At 32.8% G+C, this 22,523-nt stretch overlaps 3 protein-coding genes and 1 long non-coding RNA gene across 4 annotated transcripts; 1 reads left to right on the forward strand and 3 right to left on the reverse strand.

Annotated features, from left to right (window-relative positions):
* Positions 1 to 2,366: 2,366 nt before the first annotated feature.
* Positions 2,367 to 3,061, forward strand: LOC111707469 (uncharacterized). The gene is made up of 2 exons (XR_002766444.1): positions 2,367 to 2,717; positions 2,778 to 3,061. It is a non-coding gene; the product is annotated as an uncharacterized LOC111707469 (long non-coding RNA).
* On the reverse strand, positions 3,034 to 11,533 carry LOC111707468 (uncharacterized). The gene is made up of 14 exons (XM_023480579.1): positions 11,416 to 11,533; positions 10,949 to 11,033; positions 10,712 to 10,779; positions 9,291 to 9,366; positions 8,840 to 8,890; positions 7,990 to 8,057; positions 7,539 to 7,610; positions 7,057 to 7,184; positions 6,672 to 6,746; positions 5,818 to 5,900; positions 5,691 to 5,719; positions 4,854 to 4,947; positions 3,978 to 4,065; positions 3,034 to 3,217 (listed from the first exon to the last, which is right to left on the reverse strand). Exons 1-14 carry the CDS (start codon positions 11,423 to 11,425, stop codon positions 3,080 to 3,082), a joined length of 1,065 nt encoding a protein of 354 aa, XP_023336347.1. The 5' UTR covers positions 11,426 to 11,533; the 3' UTR covers positions 3,034 to 3,079.
* A 3,072-nt stretch (positions 11,534 to 14,605) lies between these two features.
* LOC111707460 (uncharacterized) lies at positions 14,606 to 18,037 on the reverse strand. The gene is made up of 3 exons (XM_023480571.1): positions 18,007 to 18,037; positions 16,084 to 16,135; positions 14,606 to 15,036 (listed from the first exon to the last, which is right to left on the reverse strand). Exons 1-3 carry the CDS (start codon positions 18,035 to 18,037, stop codon positions 14,829 to 14,831), a joined length of 291 nt encoding a protein of 96 aa, XP_023336339.1. The 3' UTR covers positions 14,606 to 14,828.
* A 50-nt stretch (positions 18,038 to 18,087) lies between these two features.
* Positions 18,088 to 18,865, reverse strand: LOC111707467 (uncharacterized). The gene is made up of 2 exons (XM_023480578.1): positions 18,716 to 18,865; positions 18,088 to 18,325 (listed from the first exon to the last, which is right to left on the reverse strand). The coding sequence occupies exons 1-2, from the start codon at positions 18,848 to 18,850 to the stop codon at positions 18,116 to 18,118; spliced, it is 345 nt and encodes a 114-aa protein (XP_023336346.1). The 5' UTR covers positions 18,851 to 18,865; the 3' UTR covers positions 18,088 to 18,115.
* Between the last annotated feature and the right edge of the window lie 3,658 nt (positions 18,866 to 22,523).

Consider the following 22,523-nt stretch of genomic DNA (forward strand, 5'->3'; position numbering starts at 1 on the left):
CCATTATTTAAGAATTCAACTATCAGGTTGTGCAAATTCATGATTTTTAAATGTTGCATTTTTGTGTAGTATTTCTTTCAATTATTTATGATTTTTGGAAAATAATAGAAATTTGTTCATTAGATATTCCATTAAATATAGAATTTTTCCATTAAATATCATAGAAATTTTATTTATTAAAAAAATTTGGTTTGGTAGATTTCTTTTTTGGTGTTTTTTGACTGGCATCTAAAGCCAGTTATTGCATAATAACTATTGAGGGGTTAAGTTTTACAACTTTTAAAAAAATACTCCAATTTTTTTCATAAAACATAACCTTAATGAATTTTGTCTATTTTGAAAATTTTGTATTTTGTATCCCAAAAATCCCTGAATAAAGATGTCTGCTGATTGGTTGTGTACAGTATGTGTACACAATAGATTATGCTGTGGAAAATATTGCATATCATAGGTTTCAATTGATCTCTGTTACTCTCTTATCTCTGATCTAAACCAAGGCAAGGAAACTTTTGAGCAAAACATCTCTAAAATCACACACTACAGAAAAAAAAATTTACAATGTACAAAAATATCAATATTTTAACTTTTTATTTAAAAAAAGTAATTACAACATTTAAAGTTATCAAACATTTATTTACATAAAAATTGATGACTTGATGTATAAATGTCTAATTGAACATAAGTTTAATGTGTTCTAAAATATCTTTATCATAGATAACCAGAGCACAGTTTATTACAAAGTAACCAAGTCTACCAATCACTGAATTTGCTTGAAGAGCAATTGAGCTACTCCTTTCCTGGATATGCATGATGAATATCATGCATAGTACGAGAGTACTCATTATCACAAAAACAGTGAGAAATGTGGCTGATCTCATGCAGAGAAGGCTCATCAGTTTTCTCAACTCCAAGTCTTTCCTTTGTTTTGTCCTGATTGGAGCTACTTGTATTCTTGTAGTTTTCAGAAACTGAGTTTTGTTGGACCTAATCATTTTAGCCGGGTGTTTAGGAAGTTGAAGTGATTGTCTCCTTCTGATTTCAACATTAGGTTTTGCGATTGTAGGGAGGGATTCTGAACGATAGCATTTTTTTTGTTTTCTTGGAATTTTCCTTTTCATCTCAGCTGCAATTACAGGCATTACTGCTGCTTGCCTGTGTACCTGAACAACTTTCCTGTATACTGCAATACATATTTTGATCCCTTCCAGTACTAAGGCTAAAAGTAACACAACAACAAGAGTTGGGAAGTAGAAGCAAGGTTTCTCAGCTTTTTCCTTCATGTTAATCTCAACTAAGGACCCATTAAGCCTGGTTAGATTAAGAATTCCCAGCTCTGCCTTTAGAATGTACATAATAGTTCCAGAGTTATCTGATGGAATTATGCTGCAGGAAATCCTATGAGAGGTGCTATCAATTACACTGACAGATATACAGGTGAATCCTGCTATTGTAGCCCACAAGCTTGCATTCACATTGTTGAATGTGGCAGGGCTTGAGAACAAGAGAAGTCTTCCAGCACTAAATGAGAAGAATCCGCATGATACTGCTAGAGAATAATGTTTTAGAGGCATACAGCTTATGCAGAGACCAGGATAAGCTTCCACAAATTCTTTGAGATGCTCATTAAACCAGCAAGCAGTGACTGAGAGTAGATATGATCGGATTGTGGTAAGAAAGCTCAATGAGACAAGGAGGACAAGTAGTCTGTTTAGTAGATTCTTCTGTTGTACTGGCCTGGTGTTTAGAAAATGCAACAGAACATAGGTTGCAAAGCCAGTAACAGTGAATCCTAGAGTGTTGATGCTAAATGTGTAATAGCTTGGCATTTTGGGAGTGAATACGATCAAACAGGCGTAAGTGAAAAATGCAAGAGTTTTTAGAGTAGTGGCATACATGATGTTCAGAGAGAGAATGAATTAGAGTAAGAAAAAATTAACAACCAGGAGTAGAGGCTGCTCAGAGTCAGACCGCACCCACCAACTTTTTAAAAACAATCATAGAAACAATTTGACCACAATGTAATATTTATATATCCCACATCATATTAGACCATCAATGGGTCTTAATTACAATTTTCAGGACTATTCAGAAAATTTTATTAGAATGAATCATTTTGTCGAAAATGCTAAATTTCTTGGGTATTAAGGGTTTATTTTGCCAGAGTTAGCATGTTTGGAGATAATCTGATTTGATATGTGACAATCTGTATGTTTGAATAGAAAACAATTAAGCAGCTATATTACAGTTTTTATTCCGATTATATATGGCAAGCCCTGATGTGCATTGAATGAATCATCCATTTCTTCTGAGATTAAATTTTTAACTTTTATATGCTTTGAACAATTGCAAATTGAAACATCTTTTTAGTTTTCCATGAATTGTTTAACAAATGTATGCAACACTTTTTGACAAAATTTTAACAAAAAAATGTATGCATGTATGTTACACAATCATATTGCGTTGTGATATTTTGAAGATGACGTGATGAAGCTCCTGCTGAAGAATCTATTCTGCCCCTGAAATGTGTACGGCACTGGTTGTGGAGTACACTCTGGAAACTTCTATGAAAACCAAATTCGTTAATAGTTGGAAAAGTTTAATATATAGCGTAAACTTAGACACAGTTTGAACTGAGAATTAGCACTGATAACATCTTGTTAGATGATGGAGATAGTGCTTTTGATTGTTCATGTGTATATTCTTGAGGATTCAATGTGGTAAGCTTTGTATTTCCTTTTATTAAAATTGCCTTCTTTCTTTTATGATTATACTTTCAGATACTTTTAGAGAAATAAATCAACTTATCCTATCCATTCTCACCAACATGAGTAGCTTAAGAGAGAGACGATGGTCCAATCTGTCCAAGATGAATAGCACTTTGTATAATCTATTAGTCGCATTAATAGATGAAATGATGTCTAACATAAGTTTTAAATTAACTGCGCTGTATTATTTTCCACTTTATGATTAAATTGATTTATTCTGTTTTACCTGAAATTGTCTTATTTGAAATGCCCAATTTGTATTTGAATGTTTAAACAATAAATATAATTTTTCTTTCTGTTTTAATATTACAAAATTATGATTTATCACAATCTGAATCTCTACAGAGTTTAAGTTCTGTCTTCTTAAAGAACGAAATTCCACCTCCTGGACCTTGAGGGAACAGACGGTAATACAGGTACAGACTTCTTCCTCCCAGACGATCACCGTGCGCCTAGGGACAGACAGGGTGTCCTACCAAACATAACAGTAGAAAGACGACTTGAAGTTTGTCTGTGAAATAATTTTCAGCATTTCATTCATAAACCTCATTTTAGATATAAAATTCTAAATGTAATATTCACAGAATAACCCTAGTCCTAGCATTTCTAAAATTTAGTCTGCCTTTTTTGTGCTTTTATAATTACTAGAGATAAGAAGAATTGTATTCAGCTGTTGACACTTTAAGTTTTATCTAATAAATTGAAATCTGAAAGAAATTCTTGATATCTCTGTGAATATTGACAGCACAAGAAAAGCAGACCAGATTTTGGAAATGCCAGGACTAAGAAAATTTTGTGATTATCATTTCAAGTTGTCTATCTTTTGTCTAGTTTTGTGGGACATCTTGTATCATGATGGGACAGTTTGATTGATTCGGAACATGTTACCTCTATAGCATTTGATCAATGGACTTTTCGTCTATTTACCATATATAAATAGAACTGTGTTTTGGAAAAAGGCTAAAATAAGGAAAAGGCAAGGTAAGTCAAGGATAATTATCCACCAACTTAAAAAAAGTGGGGTAAAATAATCTTTCCGCACCCTGTATATATCTTTTAACTTTAATTATAAAATGTTCTCTTCTTTGCCCCCTTATCTCTCTCCTTCAGTTACTTCTAGATTCACAAAAATAAGTTAGATGCGAGTGAGGGAAAAGTCTTAACGTATCCCCCTAGACAGGGGCACTACAATATAGAAAAGGGGGTACTAACCCATGATAGGAGGGTTGGATACCAATTCTTCTCAATAGCTGAGCTTCTTGCAACTAATATTCGAGGAGTATTGAAGAATGGAAGATCTCTGTAGACAGTTCAACTCAAACTTATATTTTCGTTGAATTATGCTTTCTTTCCTGGTCTTTACACATGATCAGTTAAAAGATCATAATTGTGACCGATTAAGGAATGCATGATCAAAGGTTGTATGTCAGCTCCATTTTGAAATTTGTTCAACTACACGGTGTTCCAATAAACATGGGAATTCAGTGATGAATTCGATATCCTCTTTGTTATGAATTAGCATTGTATAATACCTAATTTCTAAAACTGAAATATTATTATGTCTGCTAGAGTTTATTTTATGAAAACAGTAAAAGAATGTAAAGATGTGTCTATAATGTCTCCGCAAGATAAACAGTGAAGACGAACAAGTTTACTCTGTTTGAATACTCTTATTTTCTTGTTTTACTAAGTACAACCGTATGCAGTCAGAACATAAACAAACAAATTGTAAACATAGCAGACGAAAATCTTACGGATCACAGTTTTCTAGGTTGGCATCACTATACTAAATCTAAGAATTACTTAAAAAGACGATATCAAATTTGTCACTGAATTCCCATGGTTATCGGGACACCCTGTATCTTCAAATGTTTTATAAAGAAGATTGGAATTCTTGGTTTAATATAATATTTATAATAATATTTATAATTGTAAGAACGATCATAACTTTTGGTTTTTTATTCAAAGACTGGTGGACTGTGGGCGTGGTAGTTTTTAACCTAAACATTAAAATGAATAAAAAGAACATTTTTGGCCCTTTGGTAATGATTGTATTTTCCCAAGTTTGATTGTTGATTTAAACTGTTCCTTGATGTTGTGATATAAATGTTTCCGTTCCATCCATGGTAAACCATTACCCATAGTTCTAGGTACTTGTTCCAGTGCAGTGAGGGGTTCCCACCTAAAGGAACATAAGACAATTTAATTAAATTTTATACAAATGCTAACAGCAATTTATTTGCCTGCCAGTAGCTATTTAACCAAAATTTTTGGACATAATTTAAAGCCGGTTTGAGGCTCAGAGGCTGTTCAAATATTTAGACTTTTCTAGCTAAGACAAACCCCTGGCCTCACTTTAGGCTAAGAGCTGGACCTTAATACCTGCTACCTAAGTCTACAGTCACACTACCTGAATGCCTTGTTTTCCTATACCTGACTAAATCTATGTTTAGGCACCACATAAAGTCATTTGATTTCAACATTTTATAACTCTTTGGAAAGCCTATTACAAAAGAGCAGATTGCGCAAATTTTGGAAAGACATTTTTTACACTATTTTGCACAGACGTCTTTACATAAAAATTTCATAATTTCAATTATTCTTTTGGGTGAATGAGACTTCAGCAGGAATAGGGCTAAAAAATAGTAATACTAAAAAAGCATTTATTTTCATGTGCAATATTCTTATAAACTATATATTTTGCATTTGGGTGCATGTGTGTTCAGGACTGAAATAAAATATTCATATATTAGCTCTTAGAAATAGAAAAAAATATTTGACATTTTACTGCGGATGAATTCCAATTATCTAGTTTTTAAAATAATGAGTCGAATATTTTAAATTTAGAATCGTACTGAAGAATTTTATTTCTTTTTTGAATCAAAATTTTAACAAATTTGGCTGAAACTAAATTCTGAAGTTTACCTGGTTGTAAAACTTTTCCATCAAAATCCCTGTGCAGCAAATATCAAAAAATGTTTGTCAAAAACTTGGAGGGAAAATCTGAAATTAAAGTATTGAAAAATTATGAATAAGATTATGATATTTGTTCCTCAGAGGTTCCATATCCTCAACTAAACTGTTCCTAGAGAACGCTGTTCCATTCCATTTTTTCCAGCCAGACATCTCACCGTTCTGCATCAATATAGAATTGCGATTAATGTGATTCATTTTTTCAAACCAAAGTTTATGTTCTATTTATACACATTTTGTGAGGTAGTACTTCATTAACATTTGTTCCAGATAGAATCAGATTTCAAAATCTAACTACGACCAATACCATGTTTCAAAAATATATGTACTTTAGTGAAGTTTACAATGCCCGTTGATTCTGTATGATTCCTACATGGTTCTGTCAATATTCCAGAAAGCTGGGAATGAAAATGTATAACATAAACAAATCTGTAAAGTAAATGATTATTGAATAAAAGACCAAAACACGTTTGATTTCAAATATGAGAAACCGAATGCTGCTCACTCTGGTTAGTCCGGTGTGAGTGCAAAATTTGAACAAGGCTTTAATACTTCTTGCTATTAGTTAACCCTATCCCGATTAGGCTTCCCTCCCCCTACCCCATATATAAAATAAATTGATAAATTTGTTCACAACCATCAAATTGAAAAAAAGTGAAGAAGTTTGAATCTAATAGTTAAGGCCATTTTTAGGTTATAAAGAAAAAACCACAGGGTGTGGATCCTCCCCCCCCCCTCCCCTAATAGGGATAGGGTTAGGAAACTGATTATAGGACGCCAACTCTGATTTTCTAAGTTTTATTTCTTTGCAAACCCATGATATTTATACTATGAACTTTGTTATATCAACTGATCAACGTGACCACCATCAAATTGCAAAGATATAGGGATCAGAAAATAAAAGTTTTTTTGAGAGAAATTAATCAATTTTACCATATTGTAGTTTACAGCTGCCGACATACTGGTTCCCATATACCATCTCTTATTCTTCCAATCCCAGATAACATCCTTGCAAGCATGGTTAAATAAAATAAGAGATAGGTCACTAGATGTCGTCTTTTCAAGATTCCTGTGTGTTACGTTCAAAATAACCCTGAGGCAGCAGTTCAGAGGAGTTGCGTGTAGTTGGCACTACACATAACATTTTTCTATTGGAAAGACTGTAACAACTCCTCAGAATGCATTCAATCAATTCCCTTATCTTCAGTTCCAGAAAAGCTGGTTAAACTGGTTTACCTGATCTCCTGTTCCTGACCAATCTGGTTGAACTGGTTTACCTGATCTCCTGTTCCTGACCAAGCTGGTTGAACTGATTTACCTGATCTCCTGTTCCTGACCAAGCTGGTTGAACTGGTTTAACTCCTACAGTTATTATTCTACCCCTTTCAACCCAGGAGACACCAAAATCTTTACTGCAACCTAGAGCCACAGACTTGAACGCCATACCTTGGGAAAAAATACTTCAAAATATCCTGCTTCCAGCGGAACTCATGAAAAACAGAAGATTAAAAAAGGTCTACTCAGCATATAAAACTAAAATATAGGAAAAATTTCCAAAAAAAATAAATTAATTCTGAAATAGCATTTAAAAGTGCAAACGTCTTGATGAAATATTCAATATTCATTCGTTGTTATTTCCATTTTGTTTAATTCTTTTTGGCTTGTGGATTGTGGACTCAAAACATAAGACATGTTTTTAGTTGGACGCACTTTATGCATTAAAATATCAAAAAAGAGGCGCAAAGTGCCATGAATTTTGATCTCATATTAGTATTTAAAGATGTATTTTAAGGCGTGTACCTCCTGCTCCTGGATATTGATCTTCTGTATGGAAGAATCCAACCATGCTTCCCTCAGGATCCGATAGATGAGCTTAATATTTAGAGCTTGGAAATTTTGAATGATGGATATACAATTACAGGGGCGTAGTGGAGGCCTAGGGGGTGCACTTTTGGCAAGCGTAAGCGCGCCGAAATTTTTTTTTTTTGTGCACCCCCCTAAAAAACCGGTATTAAGAAAATATAAGTTTAAAATCAATATTTATCTACCTGAAGACTGACTATTAGTCATCTAACCATAATTACCAATCATTTTAAATGAAACCCACGAAAAAAATATTGCAAATAAGATTCAATCTTCCGCTGAACAAATAATGAGGCGGAGGGTATTCACCTCATCCTTGTCTGGACAAAGATTTAAAGGTTACCATGTGAATCGGACATGCCTTTCGATAAATGAAAAAATGATTAACCTGACATTAACCACATTCCACCATTATTATAGGCATCAGAACTCAGTTTTCCTCCAGCTATTTTGTGCCTTAAAATATCGTTAAATAACAAAAGATATTTTATTTTTATTAACAAGAATATCATTATGATATACTTTTATTAACAAGAATATTATTTTATGTATGAAAATAGATGGAATTTTTTAATGATAGAGAAGAGAGGAACGTAATTTAGGCATGGGTTTTCTGGTTCAAGCTTTTCTGAACTGTAGGATGGTTCTTATTGATGGGCGAAAATGTCTTTTTTAGAATAGATAAATAAATATATGAAATGTATTTTGATTATCTTTTGAGCAGGGGCGTCTACACCCAGTGCAGGCTAAATATGTGTTCATGGAAGTTCCAAGCTTTAGAATTTCCACATTTTAAAAACTTCCTTGCTCTTTTAGCCAGCGGTTTATACTTTACCAAGAGTTAACCCAAGACCAATTTTGTTCGAGGGAACTCATGGTTAATTAAAGATTTTAATTTCCAGAAAAGTATCGCCTTGCAGAAAATGTGTAAATTATCGGAGTCGAGTGGAAGGTTATTATACTTAATTGCAGGGGGCGGAAACGTCATGGGGGTGTCTCTGTACCAAATGAGTGTGTGTAAGGAATATCGAACTCGTCTGCAAAGCAGTGCGACTGGCTTTCTCATGCCAAACCAGTGCCATTTTCCTTCCCTTTATTCTTATTCCCTGGTTAATTTTCACAAGGGACGTTAATAACTTTACATCAGGAAAGCAAAGGTCGGTAAAATGTTGGTTAGAAGGCGGTAAAAAATTAACAGCATTTATAAAATCCCATCTTAGGTAAAAGATGTTACTTACGGTGGACTCAACTTCCGGCTCTTGTCTGGCAAAGGAACTTGGCCAGTAGTCCTGTAGATCAAAATAATCAAACTAGATTATATAGAGCTGGCCACAGTTTTGTGAAAAAAGGAAGAATTTTGAAAATTGATTATATGAAATTCTGTTAAAGGACAAACAGAGTTGTTCACCATTATCTAAGATACCGAGCAGAATGAATTTTATTTTTTTAATATAAAAACGGATGATTTTTTTTGCCTAATTCGAACTTAAATAAAATATTTTTAAATCTATGTTAAGGCAAAGTTCATTTAGAAAACTTATTAGTCTAAAATAATAAATAGTATGTTTCACATTACAAGAGGTTCCTTGGTCTGTGACGTTATATTAATAAACCGTTAAAGAACGGATTTAATAAATTATATTTGTGTCCAGCCCTATTTGTTAGAATTCATATCAACAAAATTAATACCTGAAGCTTTCATGGTTAGGATAGAAAATTATCCACTCTCCTGTCTTACTGTCTTTTAACGTGGATAAATGTCCATCTTTAAGAAACAATAGAAGTGTATTTATGTTATGTAAACTATGAAACAAAGATGGTTTTTGTATTGTTTATCCTATTCTTAATATTTCTATAGTTCCAACAAATTTAGTACTTTAATCTATATCTTTGCTTAAATATACGAGGGATGTTCAATAACTTTTGCGAAAAATTTTTTTAACGTTATACTTTAGAAATTTAAGCCCTTTAATTTTTTTAAAAGTTCACTATATTTATACCGGTTCAATTTTTTGACCACCTAATATCGATCAGATATTATGTTGGACGCAATTACCTTTCTCCCGGAACCCGTTAACGATGCTTGTCACAGTCTAGATATCTTACATAAACACTTTATCGATTTAACCGTGTACACAGCACAAGAGGTTGGGTAACCTTAAAAAGTCAAAGGAGGGGCTGGGTAAGCCTTTATTGTAAATAGGGTCCTTGAAGTTCTAATCTACATTTCAGCAAACAAATTAGTATCTTTTCCTAAGACCTCTCTGGAGCAAATGTTGTCCAAATCTTTGCCAGATTACATAGAAATAAAAAGTTTGGCGAATAAAGTTTGTTGGAAGAAGAAAACCGAAGAAGATACAGGGAGCTTTGAAAAAAATCAGGGCTGGGACATCTAGAAGTTCATTTAATTGTTTCCGCAAAACTTATTAAACATACCTCGTATATATTTTGACAAGGACCCAAGGAAGTTACGTGCACATGCCGCGTTGAATTATAAGACATAAACAGAGGCTGTTCTAGCCGTGGTGCTCGGCCCCTAGAGTGTCCTAGCCGTCGCACTCAGCCCCCTAGCCTGTCCTAGCACCAGCGATCAGCCCAGGTGTCTTAACCCCCCCCCCCCCAACCCTAAAATATAAACAAATCTCTCTCTCTTCCTGTGATTCGACGCTGTTTAAGTGCAGTACATAACTTCCTTGGGAAACTGCCTATATCTGTTAGCTATGTCATATATTATATAGCTGGCCAAACGACTGGATTTGTTTTTCAAAAATCTAATGTCTCTGCAATTACTTTAATTAACTTCTTTGTAATATTCAATATTCAATTTATCTAGTTCTACGGAGTTGTTTGTATACTATTCTAGGGAGTAGTTTGTATCTTTCTTTACGAAGTAGTTTGAATCTAGTTCTATTGTGTAGTTTGTATTTGGTTCTACGGAGTAGTTTGTATCTAGTTTTATGGAGTAGTTTGTATATAGTTCTACGGAGTAATTTTTTTTTATCTTGTTCTACGGAGTAGTTTGTTTCTAGTTCTACAGATATAGTTGTTTCTAGTTTTACAGAGTATTTTGTATCTAGTTCTGTCTAATTTGTACATATTTCTATGTATTCCTGGCATCCATGAGTACGTTGGCCAGCCTACATTATTAAGAACTGTTTCTGCTACCACGCCAGGTAAACTCCAGGTCCAGTTTATAGCAGGCTTATTGTCTGGGTATATAGTTGTAAATAGATTACTTCCAGGGTTATAATCACATCCATCCCCTAGACATATATTTATACATTAGACAAGTCACGTTTAAGTCCGGTTCATTTCAAAAACCAACTAACCAGCTAGAGCGAGGTAAACTCCAGGTCCAGTTTATAGCAGAGTTATTGTCTGGGTATATAGTTGTAAATAGATTACTTCCAGGGTTATAATCACATCCATCCCCTAGACATATATTTATGCATTAGACAAGTCACGTTTAAGTCCGGTTCATTTCAAAAACCAACTAACCAGCTAGAGCGAGCTGAACAACACAAATGTATATTATACCTGGTTAAGCGGGACTGTACACCTAATGAGCGAGACCCTTCTAGGGAAATTCGATCATGTGCATGAAGGGTGAGTTAAAATGTTTTACATGCAACATTATACAAGTTAAACAGGGTTTTAAGGGGAAAATATGAAAATGTAGTTTATAAACGCAAAAATAATCTTTATTACAAATATGTGATTCAATTCATACCGGTGGTAATTTCAGTGTCAACCCTTTACTTATCTTTATCTACAGAGATAATTGATTGAAAGCAATGTTTCCTTATAATTTTACCTCCCGTCATAAGCAAAAAAGGAGGGTTAGTAGTAGTCGTCGTTGTTGTTGTTGTTGTTGTTGTCGTTGTTGTTGTTGTTGTTGTTAATGTTGTTGTTGTTGTTGTTGTTGTTGTTGTTGTTGTTGTTGTCGTTGTTGTAGTTGTTGTTGTTGTCGTTTTTGTTTGCTGAACTAGGAATAGAAAAAAATCTAATTTTTTTAATGACTATAAACATTTAATAAATATTTATCTATAATTACACTCAATTCACATGCAATACAGCAATTAAAAAATCAAGGTTAAGAAAAAACTTTAAAAAATGAGTAATTGGCAGTTTTCCAGTCTTTTCTATACAACTTTTAATTTATTAAAATTCAAGAATTGTACGCAATCAATTTATAATTTAGACAAAATATTAGGTTAAGGTTTACAAATGTTTTTTTAGCAGAGAGAATCTATTTTTAGAGACAGTTTTAAAATTCAAGAGTTTGATGAATATTACCCCCGGCCCCCTGCCCTTGGGTTATCATAAACCGTTTTTCAAAGAACCTATGGCAACAGCGTAAGGTATGTGAAATTTCAAAGTAAAAAGTTTTGGAAAATACATGAAATGTGTGCAATGTAAAAAGTTGTGGAAAAGTGCATGAAACGTGTGTACTGTGCAATGTAAAAAAAAATTCCGAATGAATATCTGAAATAGACTGTTCTTGATTCAAGATCTAAAAATCTTATCAATGGTTTTAAAAACATTAAAAAAAACTTACTCTTTTTTAAAGATATGATGAATATGATTTTATCGAAAGATATTAAAGATTGTGCTATATTAAAGATATTAAAGACGGTATCATATTAAAAATATCAAAGATGGTGTTATATTAAAGATATTAAAGATGGTATTATATTGAAAATATCAAAGATGGTGTTATATTAAAGATATCAAAGATGGTGTTATATTAAAGATATTAAAGATTGTGCTATATTAAAGATATTAAAGATGGTGTTATATTAAAGATATCAAAGATGGTGTTATATTAAAAATATTAAAGATTGTGCTATATTAAAGATATTAAATTTGGTGTTATATTAAAGATATCAAGGATGGTGTTATATTAAAGATATCAAAGATGGTGTTATATTAAAGATATTAAAGATGGTGTTATAGTAAAGATATTGAAGATGGTGTTATATTAAAGATATTAAAGATGGTGTTGTATTAAAGATTTTAAAGATTGTATTATATTAAATATATCAAATATGGAGGATGGAAAGAACACCATAAATCTCTATATTTGAGTTAAGACTCTTAAGATAAGTTTATAACGAGTTAAAAATAAAGCTCCTGCAAGCCAACTAATCTAAAGTATGTAATTTGCTTTAAATTAAATACTTAATTTTATCAGTACACTTGACAAATATAAGGGCCGTTCAAATAAATTTAAAAGAGAATATTTTTCTCAGAGAAGTCAGTTTTCAACACGTGATGGAAACCAAATAGATTATCAATTACAATAGGTGGCAACAGAGACATGGACCAATTATATACGACGTCACAAGTGTCAAATATACCAAGGAAGACAACATTCTCTTCCATTAGTTGACATGTTTTCCAAGATTAGATAAAAAAGTGTAAAAACAGAAAATAAAGAACACAAAATCAAACTTATTTCACTGTAAGATCAGCACTTTATTATCACAATTATAAGTAATTTTGTCGGACAAATAAAACTGTTGACACTTGTGACGTAAGAATACATCTGTACTGAGAGTGTACAAATTCTACGTTGTCATCTATTGTACTTGATAATCTATTTGATGGAAACCATAATTGTAAGTTTCTGTTTAAAAAAAAGCTATTCTTTCTGATCGACTTTAAAATTGTAAAACCTAAGTCTAATTGAAAAATTTTTTTAACAAAGCTGTGATTTGAAGATTTGACGATTTATTCTGGCTCAAATTTGTCAGGATTTTTTCGGAAAAATATCAAAAGATCAAATGGCCAAATGATCAAAACTCTTGAAATGATCATAAAAGTGTACGCTTAACAGTAGGGGCAGCTACTTACTTTGCCACAAACTCTATCTCTATCTATCTATGTTTGAAGTATAAAAGGTTACATCATCAGGTTGCAAAGATATGGAGATAAAATTGTTTGAGGTATAGCCTCAATTTTTAAGAAGTACCGGGACGATTTTCTATCTTTTTTTTGGTGAATCTTAACAAAATAAAAATTAAGCCTGATAAAACACCCGGTTTGTATTGTATACTATACAAATTAATTAACTAGCCTTAGAGGTTGGCCCGGTACCTCATATGAACTGTTTTATGTGTTCTCTCTCGTGGCACAGTTTCTCGTAATCCTTTTCAAGACACTTTTGACTATCTATGTATTAAAGCTTTTCGCTCATATATATTTATATTTTTAGGTATATATGTTTAAAGCTATACCCGGCCAAACGGCTGGACCGAATTGGATAAAAAAAATTAATGAAACTTTTTTTTTAAAATTTTATTATTAAAAATTTGATAGGCTAGCCGGACAGTTCAGCTACTATCATCTGTTACGAATCAAAATAGATAGTGTTATTTCTAAATATCGGGAGAGAAGGTGCGGAGATCCCGTATTCTACGTATTCTACAACAACAAAAAGAACTAAATATGAAGACCCTTAAAATTGTATACTTAACGAAGCCAATTGAATAATATTTACCAAACCATGAATAGAAATTTAACTAACGAATTCTGACAAATTTCCATATTTAATAAAGTAAGGATTCAAAATCCGGAGAAAATATCAACATATAGATAACGAGGGGTTTCATGCAAACAGAGGTCTCCAAATATCATTATCTTTTTAAGATTTTTATCTTGTTCGTAACACCGAAATTACCTTATACATTTCCAATTTAAGAACATTTTGATAAAGATTATGAACAGAATCTTAGAGATATAGAACTTTATGATATAATTATGTATCATCTCGAAACTTACTAGCTGACTTTTTGATCAAGCATGAGTTCATTTTTTGGCAAAAAAACACTTCGTAACTATATCCTTTAACCTCCCTCTCTGTGATCATGTAAAAGACAATTCAAACTTCTCAAACGAGAATTACAATAACTTTTAACACTGTACGCAGAAAATGGTTAAAGCACGTCAATTAAAATAAAAGAACAATTTTTAAAAAACTATAAGGACTGTTTTATTATATATTTAATTGTTTATTTGAGCTTCTAAATAAATACATTATGCCATAAAAAATATATAAATAATGCCCTAGTTGACAAATTTATGAATAAGGCGCCAAATACATGTCACGCTTTTTAATTAAACCAAATTATTGCACGAGGTAGAACCGAACATCATGTAGGCCGCCATATTAAAAATTAATAAACACATGTATAAATGTCGGCCATTTTGAAGTTGTGTCAGATATTATCCGAAGTGAGCTGGGCCAGCATGATGGGGCGCATGATGAATTGGTCTGGGAGCGTATGGAGCGGGAGCAGCATGGTAGGGAGCAGCATGATGGGCAGGTTCAGGATAGACAGGAACACCTTCATACTTGACATCAGCAACAAATCCTCCAATATGATCTGCGTGGTATGTCACAATCTGGATTCTGCCATCAGGGAGCGCAACTCTAAACCACAGAAAATGTTAAACAAAATAAAAAGCATGATGTGCTGTGATGCAAAATGAACAAGATAACTGAGACGATTTAAAAACTTTTAGGTTCTTTAACCACTACAACAATTCAAACTCTATTCTAAATTCTTTACAGCTAAAATTTTTCAAAAGTTATCGGATAGCGAAATCTAAAGAACGTACAATCAATATAAATGGAAAAAGAGAGACCATATCTGGAAAATAACAGTACTTATAGGTGTAATTTACTTGTTTTAAGAAGCTTCATATTTGTCTCTAACCAGGATTTTTTGTTAATTATCCTGTCAACTGATGAGGAAGTATGATTTGGAACAAATTCAACTCTTTACAGGAAATTATAATATTAATTGGCATGATCATGTGTGTCTACTGTCTATTATTATACAATATTGCTGATATGGAGAACTAAAATCAGCAAACCATGAAACTTGAAAATATAAAATATTTCCTTCCTACACTATAGAATATAAAATTCAGCTATTTAGCTGAATTCTCTAGTAGGGCTGGGCAAAATACCGCTAACGAATTGTTAACTGAAGAACCTGTGAACAAAAAATTAAAATCGTTGACCGGCAACTTGCATTAATTTTTCAACCTAAAATTGCATTAAATTTTCAGAAATTCGGAAAACTTATCGTATTTTTATGTTGTTTTTTTTGAAACGTTTTTTGATGTTTTAAAACACGTCTTCAATTGTTATCTATTTTTACATAAAATAATCGTTCCTATATTGTGAACGTGCCGTTCACAATATAGGAACTGCTAGCAATTTCTGAAATATCTTCCGTTAAGGCCTGTTAACGAAAAGATCGTTCCGTTCTAAATTAAACAACCATAGGCAACCTGAAAAGTTTTTTTTAAAACGATTTTAACTAACTTTTAACAAATGATAAAAAAAGACTGAACGTAGCCAGCCCTATTCCCCAGTCCCAACTCCGTGTACAGTATACATACAGTGTACTTTACCATGTATTCTCCAGTACCTAATCCATGTACGGTATACATTAACAGTGTACTTTACTTGTAAATTCTCCAGTCACTGCTCTGTGTACACTGTACAGTATAAGTGTACTCTATTCCGTGAAAAGTATAAAGTGTACTTTACATGTATTCTCCGGTCACTACTCCGTGTACAGTATGCATCAAATAGATTATCAAGTACAATAGGTGGCAACAGAAAAAGTAACCAATTATACACGACGTCACAAGTATTAAATATAACAAGGAAAGCGAAATTTTCTCACATTAGTTGACATGTTTTCCAAGATTAAATAAAAAAAGTGTAAAAACAGAAACTAAAGAACACATAAAATTGCACTTATTTTACTATAAGAAAAGCACTTTATTCTAAAATTATCACTATTATTGATGATTTTGTCGGACACAAAATCTGAATTGACACTTATGACGACAGAATACAAATGTACTGAGAGTGTACAAATTCTACGTTGCCATCTATTGTACTAGAATCTATTTGGTATGCATACAGTGAACTTTACCAGTATTCACCAGTTACTACTCCATGTACAGTATAAAGTGTACTCTTACCTGTATTCTCCAGTCACTACTCCGTGTACAGTATAAAGTGTACTCTACCAGTATTCTCCAGTCACTACTCCATGTACAGTATAAAGTGTACTCTACCTGTATTCTCCAGTCACTACTCCATGTANTAAGTAGAACTTTCCCCAAACGTACTATTTGAATATGTTTTATATAGAGATCTCTGCTTTTAAAGTGATATTCAAATATCACGTTATAATTATATAATATAGTACTTTTCTCTCTTTAGCACGTTTTTTCCAAACAATATAGCACGTTTTTAGATAGAACTCTACTCCATAAAAAGATTTCATTAAAGATTTCAAGGTTAAAGAAGGCTTCTGCTTTCTTTAAATGGTTTGCTAAATAATTAGGATAAGAAAGAACCAGTTTACAGTTTCAGATAATTATAAATATAAGATACAGACAATTTAAACTCTGTACAGTCGTCTCTGAAGTCTAATCCTTTATGGGTAACCCTGTATTATGTATGGGTCGTCCAACTTAAGACATGACTAAGGGTTTTTATTATTTTTCTCTTGACTCCTTCAGTTTTTAATAAAACCAAGTTAAATTATAGTACAGGGTTACTCACAAAGGACGAGACTTTACAGACGACTGTACGGAGTTTATTCAGTCTTATTTCTTACATGTCTAGCTTCCCACAGCTTTCAATAGCTCATTATTGTTACCAAATCATTAAATAAACCTTTTAAAGACTGTTTCCAGGGCAGTAACCAAAATTATACCTTTAAGTTGTCATGTTTGAAGAGTTTAAGGTACTCATTAAAGGGAGTGTTCGGGATAAATGAAAGGGGGTATAGGCTTAATGCGATAAAAAAGCGCTTTTGATAGCTAATAATCTTACTTCTATCTGTTGCGTCTATAAGGAGAAAATTGTAACGGTCTAAGTCGTATGTTGCAATTTTCTCAATTTGTATGGACACTACGTTCTTAGGTATGAGACGTCTTTAACAATTTTCTCCTTACAGACGCAACAGATAGAAGTAAGATTTGTAGCGATCAAAAGCGCTTTTTTATCGCATTCAGCCTATACCCCCTTTCATTTTTCGCGAACACTCCCTTTAAAGTCTCATTCTTTGTGGGTAACCCTGTATCTAAATGAAGGAAATCCCAAGTAAAACCTATATTTAGATATGTAGGAAATACTGAAAATGGAGCTTCCTTGAATTCTAAAATAATGTGTTTAGTCTTTATTCGAATTTCATATAGTGCAATTCGTTTTTCCTAAGTCTGTCACTAGTTGTCCATTGTTGATTATTTTGCTATACTTAAAGAATTTTCATTGCTATTATAAATATGAAAACTGCCATAATCTTTTTGCAACGTTAAACTTTTTTGCTTCATACAATTATCAAAACGTGGTTTTCTAGGTGCTTACGCAGAGGAGAATGGGAGAAAACTGCCAACATTTGTCCTTTATAGTTTGATTAAAGGGTCCCTTGGATTAAATTACGTTAAGCAACCCTTGATATAAAAAGTTGATTTCTTTATACCTGAACTCCAAATTCGTAGGCATAGGGGCGGGGGGCCAACTTTTCATAGGGATCAGGGGCGTAGTGTGGCGCAGGATGGTATGGGGCAGGGGCAGGGTGATAAGGGGCAGGTGCATAGGGGCTATGATGAGGATGATGAGGGGGTCCACTGAAGAGATCAGGGGCACAGGCCCCTAAACCAACGATAGTGGATAGAATCAAAACCTGGGGAAAAAGTATTTTATTTAAAGCATAATAAAAAATCAATTTAATAACAAAAACATTTTTCATTTCATCAAAATCATCAATTTCCTTCTTTTCTACATACAACAATGATATTCTACAATAAAAAGATTTTATATAGATTATATAAGTTCAGTAGTTGGTAATTAGGGATGATTTTTTTTTCAAATATTTCTTATACATTACTTCAGAAATATTACGAATGTTGCAAGTTTTCTCATCTTTTAATTTGACATATTTACATGAATACAAAAAGTTCACCAAATTATTTCTTGAAATGTAAAGTTATTAAAAAAAATGTCATAATTTTTTTTCTTGAAGCAAGAAAAAGTAAAACATGTCCCATTTATAATTTCACACTTTGTCTGTCACCTTCATCTCAGCAGCTATTGTGTCTAGGTTGAAAGCTGACGCCAAAGTGCGGATATTTACGCACACATACGCTTCTGATGCATGCGTCACGCTGTTTGCGCTTTCATCTTTACGCACTTTAAACACACAGAGCATCGTTCGTCAGAGCGGGACGAAAAGTGCGTTAATAAATATCTATCTAATATGTCTGATCTATAAATCAATATAATGGAAACCAAATATGCATAAGTTAGTTAAATGTCGCCACTAAATATCTTTTGTTCTTTTGTTATTTCCTCCTAAAGGGATTGTAACCTTAATTTGGAGTGATCCTCCAATTAAAAAGGGACATACTCGAATCACAAAGGTACACATCAAACCTAGGGCTGGACACGTTCCAACTTTTTAAGCCGTTTCGTTAACGGTTAGTTCCAACCGTTTTTTAAAAACTTTTTAAAACTTAATGGTACCGTTTCTTACAGAATGAATGGCGTTAACGGCGCAAAAATCCGAAAAAAACGGTAACGGCACAGCCGTTAACGGTCTATTACAGTATTAACAGGCTGAACGGCGCGTCAAAAAAATTTAAAACATCAAAACACTTTTAAAAAAAATAGTTTTTTTACAAGTTTATGGCAATTTTAAGCAAAACTAAAAAAATCACCATTTAAAAAAAATCCCTTCCGTTTTAGTTTTCATCCATTAATTTTTTATTCAAAACAGAATCTTCCTTTTATTTTCAAAAACCTCCGTATCGTTACCAGAACTTTGCCCAGCCCTAATCAAACCTTCGTCTAAACAACAATGCCAAATATATCATTATTTTTCCATCTGAAAATTGATCATTTGAAAAGATCGTCTCTTTTGAAAAGCTACGATATCTTCCTCGTGGTTGCTCCGATTTTATGGGGTTAAGAGTGCCGTTTTTGATCAGGCATGAGCTCTTTGAATGAAAGTGTCACATAAAATAAGGTTGACAATCCCTTTATCCCACCTTCGAACCCCACGCCGTTTATGCTTGTTCTTCCGTTAATCAGGACGTTTTAAGTAGAACTTTCCCCAAACGTACTATTTGAATATGTTTTATATAGAGATCTCTGCTTTTAAAGTGATATTCAAATATCACGTTATAATTATATAATATAGTACTTTTCTCTCTTTAGCACGTTTTTTCCAAACAATATAGCACGTTTTTAGATAGAACTCTACTCCATAACTTTTTTCAAGTTTTTCAAGTAATCAGTATGTTTCCAGAGATATTTATTCCTTATGTGCTGAGCACGTTTTAAGAATGAATATTGTGGAATCCCTCGCATGTTCTAACGTGCTATTCAAATAATTCAGGAATTTTTCTATCTGTTGCGTCTATAAGGAGAAAATTGTTAAAGACGTCTCATACTAATTAATTTGTTTTANACTTCCCCCCCCTGTGTTAAATCCTGTGTCCGCCAATGCTCAATTGAAACCGGTTTTTGGCAGATTTGAGACGCGGCTCAAATTCATTAAATTCGGACTCATGGTCTGTCATTAAAGTCTAATCCCTGGTAGAACACCCTGTATGTTTTGTATACTAGAGGGTGACCTACAATATTTGATCGTTTACAGCTCTAAATAGCAATTTTCGGGACTAATCAGAAAATTTAAAAATAATTAATCATTTAACAAAATTCTATAAGGATATATAACAATTTTGTTGCAGAAAATACTAGGTTTTTTGATAATTATGTGCGTATTCTGTCGTTGAATCTTGGAGATAATCCAATATGATATGGGACGCTTTGTGTGTGTGTAAACTGTATACTGCATCAATAAATCAAATGTATCAAGGTTATAATGCAAGGAAAGTTATTTCAGAGGTGTACGCATCTTTTGTACTGCAGTGTACTGTCTCTTCGCGGTAATGTACACACAAGACGGATGTCACAGCCTGACAAGGGATCCATCTTTAACACAAAAAAATAATGAAATATTCTGGTCAAAGGAAACTATTACGTTAATTATCAAAATTATCAAAATTAAATGCTTTTATCCACCACGCATAGTAAACAGCACTGATGCATCTATTCTTGTTCATAAATTCCACCAAGAGAGAACTGGTTTCAATATGAGCGCGCGCAGATTATATGCAACTGCAATTAACTTTCCTTGCCTTATAACCTTGAAATGTTCTCACCAACCAAGAATATCTGCTAAACTCCCGTTAGGGTTAAAATAAATTATAATAAAAATCATCAATTATTGATAAATTTTAGTCTCCAATTTACGTTTTAAAATAATTTTATTTGTTATCAGCTGTATTAAAGTTCTACTAATCTCCAAAGACTCTCGATATAAAGACGATGCAATTGAAATCTACAGGGTGTCCCACGAAACATGAGAGATGGTAAATAGTTTGGAATGTCTTCTTCCATATGGTGTATTAGATATCAAAGACTTGTTGCAGTTTATTTTGTTCTTAAAAATCTTTTCCCAAATATATTTGAAATTAATTTTAATATAATATGACTGCCATGTAATATTTTTATTGTTCTGTTTGGTATCAAACCACTTAACAAATTATGAAAGAAGACATTTTAAACTATTCACCTATACTGCCATGTTTCGTGGGACACCCTGTATCTGACTATTGTGTACGCTCTGTACAGCTGTACTTGACGTCATTGGTTGGTTGCTTGAGCGTTTAACAATCAACATTATTACAGTTATTTTAAACACAAAAAGTTATTTTTTTTTGGGCTAAAAGTGAACAAAAACTAAGGCCGTCTGTCCTAGTATACGATTTTTGGACCCTCAAAAGCGCTTTTTTATCGCATTCANCCCCCCCCCTCTCCCGTATATCTCTCTTTACCCTTCTTAACATTTCCACTTGTAGATGCTTTTCTTAAAATATGAATTTCCGAATTCAAATTCAAAATATATAATCTAATATTCTAATTATGCATCACGTCAACACATAAATTTCACATGATCTTGAAATTTGTTTGTTTTTAATCATAAGTATTTAGTGGCCTCCTTTCGAAGAGCTATCTAGAATTGAGCATAAGTGTTTTGAATTTCTTGTATGTAGATACAATGTAACTAAATAAATTGGCTTGTAAAAATCAAAACTAGTGGAGTTATGGGGTCATAAAGTTGTACCAGTAATGCCGAACAAATGTATACCTTAGCTCCTTTTTTCTAAAACACATCAATGTAGAATGAAATATTATACGTATTGACTCCATTAAACATATATAAATGTGTAATATATATCTAACAAATTTAATTTGTATAGTGTAAAGACTTTATTATGTTTCACTCTATAATATATATCAAAATCTTTTTCATTCAACTGTAAGATGACTTTTCATTTTGTTTACAGTTAAAGTACTGTTTGAAAAAGGCAAACATTAACACATAGAACGGAAAATTGATCAATGAACCTTAAACAATAAATGCTATTTGTTTTTAAATCAATATTGTCCAAATTAAGGTATAGAATGATTTTGATTATCACTTGATCACACGATCACTTGATTACACGATCACTTAATCACATGATCGCTTGATGACACAATCACTTGATCACACGATCACTTGATCACACGATCACTTGATCACACGATCACTTGATCACACAATCACTTGATCACACGATCACTTGATCACACGATCACTTGATCACACGATCACTTGATCACACGATCACTTGTTCACACGATCACTTGATCACTTGATCACATGATCATTTGATCACACAATCACTTGATCACACGATCCCTTGATCACACGATCACTTGATCACACGATCACTTGATCACACGATCACTTGATCACACGATCACTTGAT

The sequence above is a fragment of the Eurytemora carolleeae genome, unplaced genomic scaffold (genome assembly GCF_000591075.1).
Source record: "Eurytemora carolleeae unplaced genomic scaffold, Eaff_2.0 scaffold576, whole genome shotgun sequence".
NCBI lineage: Eukaryota > Metazoa > Arthropoda > Copepoda > Calanoida > Temoridae > Eurytemora > Eurytemora carolleeae.